This window comes from Rhinatrema bivittatum, chromosome 16 (assembly GCF_901001135.1).
Source record: "Rhinatrema bivittatum chromosome 16, aRhiBiv1.1, whole genome shotgun sequence".
Lineage (NCBI taxonomy): Eukaryota > Metazoa > Chordata > Amphibia > Gymnophiona > Rhinatrematidae > Rhinatrema > Rhinatrema bivittatum.
The window spans coordinates 9,328,723-9,340,495 of record NC_042630.1 but is presented as its reverse complement, the minus strand read 5'-3'; the positions used below and the strand labels follow the sequence as shown (position 1 = coordinate 9,340,495).

Genomic DNA, 11,773 nt, shown 5'->3' with positions numbered 1-11,773 from the left:
GGACACACACAGAGAGTCAGTGACAGAGCCGGGGATTAGAGCTGAGGCACAGGGAGATAAAAGTGACTCCCCTAGGGTCACACACAGAGTCAGTGACAGAGCCGGGGATTAGAGCTGAGCACAGAGAGATAAAGGACTCCCCCAGGGTCACACACAGGAAGTCAGTGACAGAGCCGGGGATTAGAGCTGAGGAACAGGGAGATAAAAGTGACTCCCCCAGGATAACACACAGAGAGTCAGGGACAGAGCTGGGGCTTAGAGCTGAGGTACAGGGAGATAAGTGACTCCCCAGGGTCAACAACAATACAGAGTCAGTTGACAGAGCCGGGGATTAGAGCTGAGGTACAGGGAGATAAAGTGACTCCCCCAGGGTCCACACACATACAGAGTCAGTGACAGAGCCGGGGATTAGAGCTGAGGTACAGGGAAATAAAGTGACTCCCCCCAGGATCATACACAGAGAGTCAGTGACAGAGCCGGGGATTAGAGCTGAGGTACAGGAGATAAAGTGACTCCCCCAGGGTCACACACATACAGAGTCAGTGACAGAGCCGGGGATTAGAGCTAGGTACAGGGAGATAAAGTGACTCCCCCAGGGTCACACACATACAGAGTCAGTGACAGAGCCGGTGGCTTAGAGCTGAGGTACAGGGAGATAAAGTGACTCCCCCAGGGTCACACACAGAGAGTCAGGGACAGAGCCGGGGATTAGAGCTGAGGTACAGGGAAATAAAGTGACTCCCCCAGGATCATACACAGAGAGTCAGGGACAGAGCCGGGGATTAGAGCTGAGGTACAGGGAGATAAAGTGACTCCCCTGAGTTCACACACAGAGAGTCAGTGACAGAGCCGGGGATTAGAGCTGAGGTACAGGGGAAGATAAAGTGACTCCCCCAGGGTCAACACACATACAGAGTCAGTGACAGAGCCGGGGATTAGAGCTGAGCTACAGGGAGATAAAGCGACTCCCCCAGGGACACACAGGGAGTCAGTGACAGAGCCGGGGATTACAACTGAGGCACAGGGAGATAAAGTGACTCCCCCAGGATCATACACAGAGAGTCAGGGACAGAGTCGGGGATTAGAGCTGAGGCACAGGGAGATAAAGTGACTCCCCCAGGGACACACACAGAGAGTCAGTGACAGAGCCGGGGATTAGAGCTGAGGCACAGGGAGATAAAGAGACTCCCCCAGGGTCACACACAGAGAGTCAGTGACAGAGCCGGGGATTAGAGCTGAGGCACAGGGAGATAAAGTGACTCCCCAGGGTCACACACAGGAAGTCAGTGACAGAGCCGGGGATTACAACTGAGGCACGGAGAGGGGGATAAAGTGACTCCCCAGGGTCACACACAGGAAGTCAGTGACAGAGCCGGGGATTACAACTGAGGCACAGGGAGATAAAGTGACTCCCCCAGGATCATACACAGTCAGTGACAGAGCCGGGGATTAGAGCTGAGGAACAGGGAGATAAAATGACTCCCCCAGGATCATACACAGAGAGTCAGGGACAGAGTCGGGGATTAGAGCTGAGGCAAAGGGAGATAAAGTGACTCCCCCAGGATCATACACAGTCAGTGACAGAGCCGGGGATTAGAGCTGAGGAACAGGGAGATAAAATGACTCCCCCAGGATCATACACAGAGAGTCAGGGACAGAGTCGGGGATTAGAGCTGAGGCAAAGGGAGATAAAGTGACTCCCGCAGGATCATACACAGTCAGTGACAGAGCCGGGGATTAGAGCTGAGGAACAGGGAGATAAAATGACTCCCCCAGGATCACACACAGAGAGTCAGGGACAGAGCTGGGGCTTAGAGCTGAGGTACAGGGAGATAAAGTGACTCCCCCAGGGTCACACACATACAGAGTCAGTGACAGAGCCGGGGATTAGAGCTGAGGTACAGGGAGATAAAGTGACTCCCCCAGGGACACACACAATACAGAGTCAGTGACAGAGCCGGGGATTAGAGCTGAGGTACAGGGAAATAAAGTGACTCCCCAGGATCATACACAGAGAGTCAGTGACAGAGCCGGGGATTAGAGCTGAGGTACAGGGAGATAAAGTGACTCCCCCAGGGTCACACACATACAGAGTCAGTGACAGAGCCGGGGATTAGAGCTGAGGTACAGGGAGATAAAGTGACTCCCCCAGGGTCACACACATACAGAGTCAGTGACAGAGCCGGGGCTTAGAGCTGAGGTACAGGGAGATAAAGTGACTCCCCCAGGGTCACACACAGAGAGTCAGGGACAGAGCCGGGGATTAGAGCTGAGGTACAGGGAAATAAAGTGACTCCCCCAGGATCATACACAGAGAGTCAGGGACAGAGCCGGGGATTAGAGCTGAGGTACAGGGAGATAAAGTGACTCCCCTGAGTTCACACACAGAGAGTCAGTGACAGAGCTGGGGATTAGAGCTGAGGTACAGGGAGATAAAGTGACTCCCCCAGGGTCACACACATACAGAGTCAGTGACAGAGCCGGGGATTAGAGCTGAGGTACAGGGAGATAAAGTGACTCCCCCAGGGTCACACACATACAGAGTCAGTGACAGAGCCGGGGATTAGAGCTGAGGTACAGGGAAATAAAGTGACTCCCCCAGGATCATACACAGAGAGTCAGGGACAGAGCCGGGGATTAGAGCTGAGGTACAGGGAGATAAAGTGACTCCCCCAGGGTCACACACACATACAGAGTCAGTGACAGAGCCGGGGATTAGAGCTGAGGTACAGGGAGATAAAGTGACTCCCCCAGGGTCACACACATACAGAGTCAGTGACAGAGCCGGGGATTAGAGCTGAGGTACAGGGAGATAAAGTGACTCCCCCAGGGTCACACACATACAGAGTCAGTGACAGAGCCGGGGATTAGAGCTGAGGTACAGGGAGATAAAGTGACTCCCCCAGGGTCACACACATACAGAGTCAGTGACAGAGCCGGGGATTAGAGCTGAGGTACAGGGAGATAAAGTGACTAATTACACATAGGGCATCTCTGGAAAGAGGTGCAGCCCAGTGGCTAAGTCATGCAGTAGAGGAAGGTACCATCTTTGCCACAGACCACCCTCCCCCCCCATGAGAGGCTGCTGAGCTGGCTCATTCCTGCACATCAACAGGTGAGCCCCTTATCTGTGTGGATTTTTTGTTTGGGATTACAGAGGATAGGGGGCCGGGCTGTTCCTTTCACTTCCCTAATACAGGTCCAAAGCCTCAGTAAAGAGCTGTATTTTACCTCACAGTCAGTGCTGGAAAGTTTCTCTCTCTCTCTTTTCTCGATTCATTGTGTGATGTTTGTTTCGAGGAAGCTCTCACCCACCCGGGAAAGAGAGACCTGAAGACCGGACCTTTTCCAAGCAATTCGGGCGAGAGGTTACCCCAGGACTTGCCATTCCAGCTCGGGAGTGGAGAGGAGGACGTGACGCTCTTACACCGGTGCCCACGAACAGCAAACAGCTGGGGAGGTGACCGCAAGGTACCCGAGAGAAGGAGAGGAGGAAAGAGCTGGGGATTTCAAACAGGATCCCAGGTATTGGGGGGGAAATCCCTAAGGGAATTGGATGACCCCTTCCAGCTTGTCCAGGGCAGCCTCAAAATCCATCCCAGGAGAAAGAAGGGGCCTTGAACGAGACATTAGGGGACCCCAGATTCACGGACCTACTTCTGCCAGCTACTTGGTGGATATTCTCTGGCAGACTTGACTCGCGAGCCAAGTTCCTCGTGTTTGAACCATTTCTTCAGTAAAGTTTTAAGCTGGAAGACCGTAAATGATTTTCAGCTTCTTTATTGTCACACAGAAGAAGATAATACATTTAACACCCAGGGCAGGCTTATCCTGCCCCACCCCCCAACCCCTTAATGACCTGCAGATTGGAGCTGATTGAGTGAGTCCCGGCCTTAACCGCGGCACTGGCTCTGTGGCCCTGTTACCTTGAGGAGAGCCTGAGTTTGGGGGTTACACAGAGAGAGTAAGGTTTATTCCTGTAACTATGCTCGTCGTCTTCCTCGTCAACGTTTTAGAGATCCCGTCTGTCTCGCTGGAAAGCCCTTCTCCTTCTGCACCGTCCTCCTCTTGCCGAGAGAGCGCGCAGGCACCTAGTGATGGACACCAGAGCTTGTTCCCTGGGCAGTTGTTTGGATAAATCCCAAACGGAGGACACCGCCTAGGGCTCCACAGTCTCCTTAGGTGGGCCCCCGTTTCACTTGGATGCATCGGCCCAGTCATGCTGTTCTTTTAAGCCCGTTCCAGGGTGTTCTGGGACTTGTAGTTCTACGACGGACAGGATGCAGGACTACGAATCCCGGCACGCAGCGAGTCGGTGAAGTCTCTGTGGCGTAGGTCCCGTTGGAGAAGGCAGCCTTCACATTTGCTCTTTTCCCTGTACTCCCAAGCAAGCCTCCTTGCACCTCTAGATGTCTGGAGCACAGGCATTGGCAAGAGTATGGTGGGGTCTCAGCAGCTGCCAGCTCTAGAGAGTTAGTTCTACCCAAAAGCGCTTGTTGTCCTAAAGAGGCACCTTCGAGGCTGGCCTCTCAGAAGGTTTAGGAAAGTTAGCCAACGGAGAGAAATCCCTAAAAGTTCTCTTGGTGAGAGGAGGAGTGAACAGAAAAAAAATACTTAGCATGGGTGCATCTGTGTTTGCTTTTCTGTTGTCTGGGGTGGGAATCTCCCTTGGGCCTTCACTGGAAGAGGAGCCACTGCCCCCTGCCCTGCTTCCCCACTAGGGGTGGGAGCAGCAGTTTTCATGATGTACGTGATCCAGGGCAGGAATGGAGAAATGCGTGTGAACACTGAAGGAGGGATACCATGGATCTTCCCGTAGGACACAATACCCTCTACCACGCCTTGGCACATCAGAGGCCCTCCGGAGTCTCCCTGGAAGGAAGCAGACAGGATATTGTAACCAAATGCAACCACAAGACTTTCAGAATTATGTAAGACTGCCGAGCAGAAGCGTTACCGAACTCCAGGAACTGTCTTATAAAACCCCGCAGCTTGTGGTCCTGAGGCCTAGATCTAGAAACCAAGGAGCAGTGACAACGTATACCATTTATACAATTACCAGGCAAATTGGCCAGACTGAGTCCCTGCGCCATCATCCTTCCGAGCACACTCGGGGGTAAGGACAGTGATTGATTAACATTTATACGATTCCTGTTCTGTATATCCCCCTGTCGGCTGGATACTCCTCCCCAGTCCCAGCTCAGCTTCTCCCTTGATTGATTTATGCCTGTATTAAAAAAAATTCTTTCATGCTGCCAATTCAACAAAACATTGTTCTAGGTGGATTACAACTTTGTTACATAAAACAAAATTAAAAAAAAAAACCCAAACCCATACAAATGACATATTAAAACAAACAAATTAAAATAATATAAAAGACAACTAAACATAAAAGAAACTGATTAAAATCAATAAAATATTTAGTACCAAACAAAGGGGTTCTAGGCAATGGGCAATTGTATTGCAAGTTGTGGAATATTTATTTAGTAACTTTTCTATACCGATATTAGTGGTTACATCATATCGGTTTACATCGAACTGAAGGTAGAAAAGAATATAAGAGTACCACAAATAAATACATTTGGCTAGGTCACAAAGGCCTGCGAAAATATAAAATATAAAAGGTCTTAACTTTCTTCCTGAACATGTTGTCATCAGCGGTTTCTCTTATTGTTCAAAGACGAGAGTTTGAAAGAGTGGATCCCACTCAGAAAAGATGCGCTTTTGTGTGATCCCTACATGTCAATCATGCTTCCTCATGTCAGGTCAGGCAAGTTGCCTGCCGCAAGCTGAGGGCGCGTGCCACTGTTTACCGACTAATCTCAACAGGTTGTCAAAGGAACTGCCTTTGCCCCATTGTCCAGCCTGCAGATTGTTCGGAGAGCAGTTTTTTTTTATTGCTCTTGGGATGATGAGATTATATCAGCTTGCTCACTGAGACAGAGACATCTCTCATAGAGATGGTCAACAGTGGTAGAAACCAGGCCAAACAAAATCAGCTGTACCTTCTAACTATGCTTGAACAATGGAATGACTCTGGCCAGTTTTGACTGTTTTCCTTCTAACATCGTAGGCTGTGGTGAACTCTGCTTCTGCTATTGAGTCATGGTTCACCATATCCTCCCTCACAGTCAATCATGGAAAGCAATTATTTTTGCTAATTATAGTCAGTGATATTTTCTTCCAAACACTGAGCTTCACAAGCAACGTGATTACCACAAATAAGAGTTGACTGGATAAGTTTCAGGTTCCATTGGTTTTTGACATTTAGCTTCTTTCAAAGAGGAGTTGTATGCTGCTGCTGCTGGGAGAGGCCATTTTGTACAGGTTGCAGCAGAGCAGTGGGTACTGTCAGTATGTCCCCCCTCATATTCCATGTAGATGACATCACTGAACTACAAAATGGCTGCTTCCAACAGCAGAGCAGTAAGTTACACCACATGACCCTCTACTTCTCACAATGAGACACGACATGTTGACATCACCTCTGCTTTATCCAAACAAAATGGCCTCTTCCGGCAGCAGAGTAGTAAGTTACACCATATGACCCTCTACTTTCCACAATGGGACACGATATGTTGACACCACCACTACTTAATCCAAACAAAATGGCTGCTTCCAGAAGTAAGGAGTCCACTTCAAGATGAGCCAGCTCATTTGGGTCTGAAACCCACTATCCAGAGAGGGGAAGGCAATGCACATTTTCACCCAAATAGGCAATCCTTACCCCAAAAGATCCTTGTTTTTTGCCTGGGTCCCCTACACAGAGGACAGAGGGGCCGGACTCAAATCCCGGGTAATACATTTTGCAGATGTTTCTATTGATCACCTCCAGGTCCACCTCTTGCAAGCGGTGGGTGGTGCTCTGGTTGTAGATGTCCGTCCTCCCCCATCCAGCAACGTTGCAGATGGAGCCCGGCGCAGCGCGGCTGGTGGAGAAGGCGGTGATGGGGAGAACGATGGGGCTCACGGCGAGGGTGAAGCGAGCTTTGCCATTCAACTGTAACAGAGGCAGGAGAGGAGCAAGAGGACAGGAGTAAGAGAGAAGGAAACGGGGGAACGTACGGGCTCACTTATTTATTTATTTGATTCATATTCCGCTTTTCGGCACTTCAAGGCAGATTTACATTCACAGCTTCTGTAAGTATTTCTCTGTCCCCTGCAGGCTCACAGTCCGAGCTTTTATCTGAGGCAACGGAGAGCGAAGTCACTTGCCCAAGGTCACAAGGAGCGGCAGCGGGGTCTGAACCCTGGCTTGTAGCCTCACTGTTCATACCACTGGCCTACTCTTCCGCACTTCACTGTAAAATGGAGACAATGCCTGGCCCTTTACTGTGGACACCACAAGATGTCGTTTTCATGGCTATGCCTACCTGAAGGAGCATGATGTCATTGCTGAACGTTCGCTGATTGAAGTGAGGATGAGGAAAGTAGCGCAGGACGGGGAACCACTGCTGTGTCTTCTCATGCTCCATGATGTCGTGAGCTCCCAGGAGCACGTCGATGTGGCTGAAAACCCGTGGAGGGCAAGGGGGGGAGGAAAGAAAACAGAAGGAAGGGGTCACACGGATGCCCCTGTGATTAAGAGTACTGGTTAAAAAGTACACTCTCTCTATATATCTATCTATAAACCATTAATCAAATGAAGACACTGTATGTTGCAATCTCATGATTCCCTGAGGCGAGACATATGACTGGCAATGTTCGATGACATTCGCGTGGGTGTTTGTATAGTGATGAATGGAGAATGGGGTTGAGGCAGTCCTTACTCTCCGGGGCTGTAGCAATGGGCTGCCGTCACCACAAAATCCTCCCGAACCAGAAAGCCACCACAAACCATGGAACCATTCACCTTCTTAATATTCAAGAAGGCCATGTGCGGCTTGCTGTGAGGGATGGCTTCCCGCCCCGTCGCTGCCTCATCTGGGAAAATGCCTGAGGTGGAGAGAGAGGAGGAAACGCTTTATAGTAAGAGTAGAAAGGATGCAGGGATACAGAGCCTGTCACCTCTAGGACTGGGGGGATCAGGGGATGGGAGCAGGGATACAGAGCCTGTCACCTATAGGACTGGAGGGAGCAAGGGATGGGGGCAGGGATACAGAGCCTGTCACCTCTAGGACTGGAGGGATCAGGGGATGGGAGCAGGGATACAGAGCCTGTCACCTCTAGGACTGGAGGGATCAGGGGATGGGAGCAGGGATACAGAGCCTGTCACCTCTAGGACTAGAGGGATCAGGGGATGGGAGCAGGGATACAGAGCCTGTCACCTCTAGGACTGGAGGGATCAGGGGATGGGGGCAGGGATACAGAGCCTGTCACCTCTAGGACTGGAGGGATCAGGGGATGGGAGCAGGGATACAGAGCCTGTCACCTCTAGGACTGGAGGGATCAGGGGATGGGAGCAGGGATACAGAGCCTGTCACCTCTAGGACTGGAGGGATCAGGGGATGGGAGCAGGGATACAGAGACTGTCACCTCTAGGACTGGAGGGGTCAGGGGATGGGAGCAGGGATACAGAGACTGTCACCTCTAGGACTTGAGGGATCAGGGGATGGGAGCAGGGATACAGAACCTGTCACCTCTAGGACTGGGGGGATCAGGGGATGGGTACAGGGATACAGAGCCTGTCACCTCTAGGACTGGAGGGATCAGGGGATGGGTGCAGGGATACAGAGCCTGTCACCTCTAGGACTGGAGGGATCAGGGGATGGGAGCTGGGATACAGAGCCTGTCACCTCTAGGACTGGAGGGATCAGGGGATGGGGGCAGGGATACAGAGCCTGTCACCTCTAGGACTGGAGGGATCAGAGGATGGGAGCAGGGATACAGAGCCTGTCACCTCTAGGACTGGAGGGATCAGAGGATGGGGGCAGGGATACAGAGCCTGTCACCTCTAGGACTGGAGGGATCAGAGGATGGGAGCAGGGATACAGAGCCTGTCACCTCTAGGACTGGAGGGATCAGGGGATGGGGGCAGGGATACAGAGCCTGTCACCTCTAGGACTGGAGGGATCAGGGGATGGGAGCAGGGATACAGAGCCTGTCACCTCTAGGACTGGAGGGATCAGAGGATGGGAGCAGGGATACAGAGCCTGTCACCTCTAGGACTGGAGAGATCAGGGGATGGGAGCAGGGATACAGAGCCTGTCACCTCTAGGACTGGAGGGATCAGGGGACGGGAGCAGGGATACAGAGCCTGTCACCTCTAGGACTGGAAGGATCAGGGGTTGGACACAGGGATACAGAGCCTGTCACCTCTAGGACTGGAGGTATCAGGGGATGAGTGCAGGGATACAGAGCCTGTCACCTCTAGGACTGGAGGGCTCAGGGAATGGACACAGGGATACAGAGCCTGTCACCTCTAGGACTGGAGGTATCAGGGGATGAGTGCAGGGATACAGAGCCTGTCACCTCTAGGACTGGAGGAATCAGGGGTTGGACACAGGGATACAGAGCCTGTCACCTCTAGGACTGGAGGTATCAGGGGATGAGTGCAGGGATACAGAGCCTGTCACCTCTAGGACTGGAGGGCTCAGGGAATGGACACAGGGATACAGAGCCTGTCACCTCTAGGACTGGAGGGCTCAGGGAATGGACACAGGGATACAGAGCCTGTCACCTCTAGGACTGGAGGTATCAGGGGACGGGTGCAGGGATACAGAGCCTGTCACCTCTAGGACTGGAGGGCTCTGGGGATGTGAGCAGGGATACAGAGCCTGTCACCTCTAGGACTGGAGGGATCAGGGGATGGGAGCAGGGATACAGAGCCTGTCACCTCTAGGACTGGAGGGATCAGGGGATAGGAGCAGGGATACAGAGCCTGTCACCTCTAGGACTGGAGGGATCAGGGGATGGGGGCAGGGATACAGAGCCTGTCACCTCTAGGACTGGAGGGGTAAGAGGATGGGGGCAAGATAGAGATATAGACTTTTCATACCAGCTCTAGTATACAGCAAGATTGCCAACAAAGTCGGAAGATGCATCTTCATGATTTACTAAAGGCTCCGGGCTCCATTCTTTGCCTTGTTTTTCTCTTTGTTTCCCTGGTGGAAGGAATCGGACAGCGAGATTCAGTTTGGTCATTAGAGCAGCAGCCATTTTGGTTTAGTTTTTATTTCCTAGACTTGCGGATCCCAGTACGCTCTGCGGCCGCCTACGATATCCTGGCTGGTGATTCCAGACAGAGGGCGATCTGAGCGTGGGTTGAAAGGAGTCAGAGGTTTGAGCGCCAGAGGAGACGGGGGCAGAACGGAATTAAACACAAAGAGGAAGAGAGGCAGGAGCAGGTTTTGGAAGGAAGCAGGATGACTCTGAACTAGACTGGGAACCCACTGTGCTCTGAATATGCCAAGGATCGTGCCCTGACAATGTCTGGCCTTCGTCTGCTGTCAGCGGACAGGTCTCCCTGCCCCCTCCCCCCCCACTCTGCACGTTATTCCTGCAGGAATCTCCTCCTGTCTTTCCAGCACCCTTCATTTTGGCAGAGTTTGCAGTAGGGTCAGCATGCCTGCCCCTCTCTCCCCGGCCCCCTCCCCATTCAGGGTCCCCACCAGCAGGGCTCTTTGTCTGTCCTTTGGAGGTGTGAGCCGAGGTCTTGGTCATCACAGTACCTTGTAATTATACAGAATCCCTGTCTCGGGCTGGCCCCGTTCCCCTCTCCTCTGCCATCCCGCCTTGGCATTCACTCCTAGTAAGGCACCGGTTATTCCTTTCCAGGGCTGCGTGTGTGGCCTTGTGCTCACGTGTAAAGTGATTTAGAACCTTAAAACCCAGTTCTAGAATGGACCACAATGCATCCCCCTGTGATGGAGGCGTTCTGCACTCATGGCTGTTCCAGAAAGCTCCTCGAGCCACACTCGTCCTCTCTGGCGCATGGAGAGCACAGGAAAGGGATAATGTTCTCCAAGGCATTAACAAAGTCTCCTCCGGTGACGAAAGTACCTGTGGAGGAACGATCTCCTCCTGGTGCCTCCCGCGTGCGCATCGTTGCTCTTCTACGTGACTCCCAGCTACTGATTTGCTCAGCTTTACTTATTGTCAGACGTCACGTCTTTGTTCAGTTATCACTGCGTGCGATGGGTGTGTGTCTGTGTGTGGGGGGGGGGTTGTTGTAATGATGCCATCAAACATATTAACTGGCATTGTTAACAGGGGTGCCATCTCACCACTCCAAGTCAACTCAACAGCCTGATCCAGTCCTGGTTTTTGCCTCATCGCCTGCACAGATTTGTACTGCTGATTTTCATAGGGAAGTCAGTGAGAACATCAGAACCGGATGTCCGTGCTTGCAGTGGAATAAAACCAGGATCACATCAGCTTGTTTGGTTGACCTGGGGGGAAAGAGATATTAGCGGTGGATGGGGAAGAGGTTCTTATTCGTTCTTCAGCAGTTTCTCTTTTCTCCCTATACCTCCCCTAATTTTTCCCTCAGTTCCTTGGAACCTCGCTGATTGTTTCAGCCAGCATCTACAGCAGTGTTTTCCAACCAGTGTGCCATGGTAAAATCACCACTGCCTGATGCTTGGATCCAGACCAGCACCTGGGCTCTGCTCTCAGCGACAAAACACACCAGCAGTGGCTCTTAAACGTGTAGGAGTTCCTTTCTAACATGTGTGATCATGCATGCCTCCTCTTCCCAGGTACAGCATGAGCCTCTCGGAGTGTGCTAATTTAAGGGTAGCATGCAGGGCACGGTTATCTGGGACCTGCTTTGTACAGCACATTCACACTGCACACAGCATTCTCCTCCTCTTATAAGAACATGCCTTGCTGG

The 11,773-nt window shown here is 51.8% G+C and overlaps 1 protein-coding gene across 2 annotated transcripts; it reads right to left on the bottom strand.

The window, feature by feature from the left end:
- Positions 1 to 3,764: 3,764 nt before the first annotated feature.
- Positions 3,765 to 10,719, bottom strand: LOC115078846 (duodenase-1-like). Of its 2 annotated transcripts, none has more exons than XM_029581891.1 (6): positions 10,611 to 10,719; positions 9,938 to 10,043; positions 7,770 to 7,935; positions 7,374 to 7,575; positions 6,728 to 7,000; positions 3,765 to 4,872 (listed from the first exon to the last, which is right to left on the bottom strand). In XM_029581891.1, the coding sequence occupies exons 2-6, from the start codon at positions 9,987 to 9,989 to the stop codon at positions 4,615 to 4,617; spliced, it is 951 nt and encodes a 316-aa protein (XP_029437751.1). In that variant the 5' UTR covers positions 9,990 to 10,043; positions 10,611 to 10,719; the 3' UTR covers positions 3,765 to 4,614. The 2 variants fall into 2 exon arrangements, with proteins under 2 accessions (XP_029437751.1, XP_029437752.1); XM_029581892.1 differs by having other exon boundaries at positions 7,374 to 7,509.
- Between the last annotated feature and the right edge of the window lie 1,054 nt (positions 10,720 to 11,773).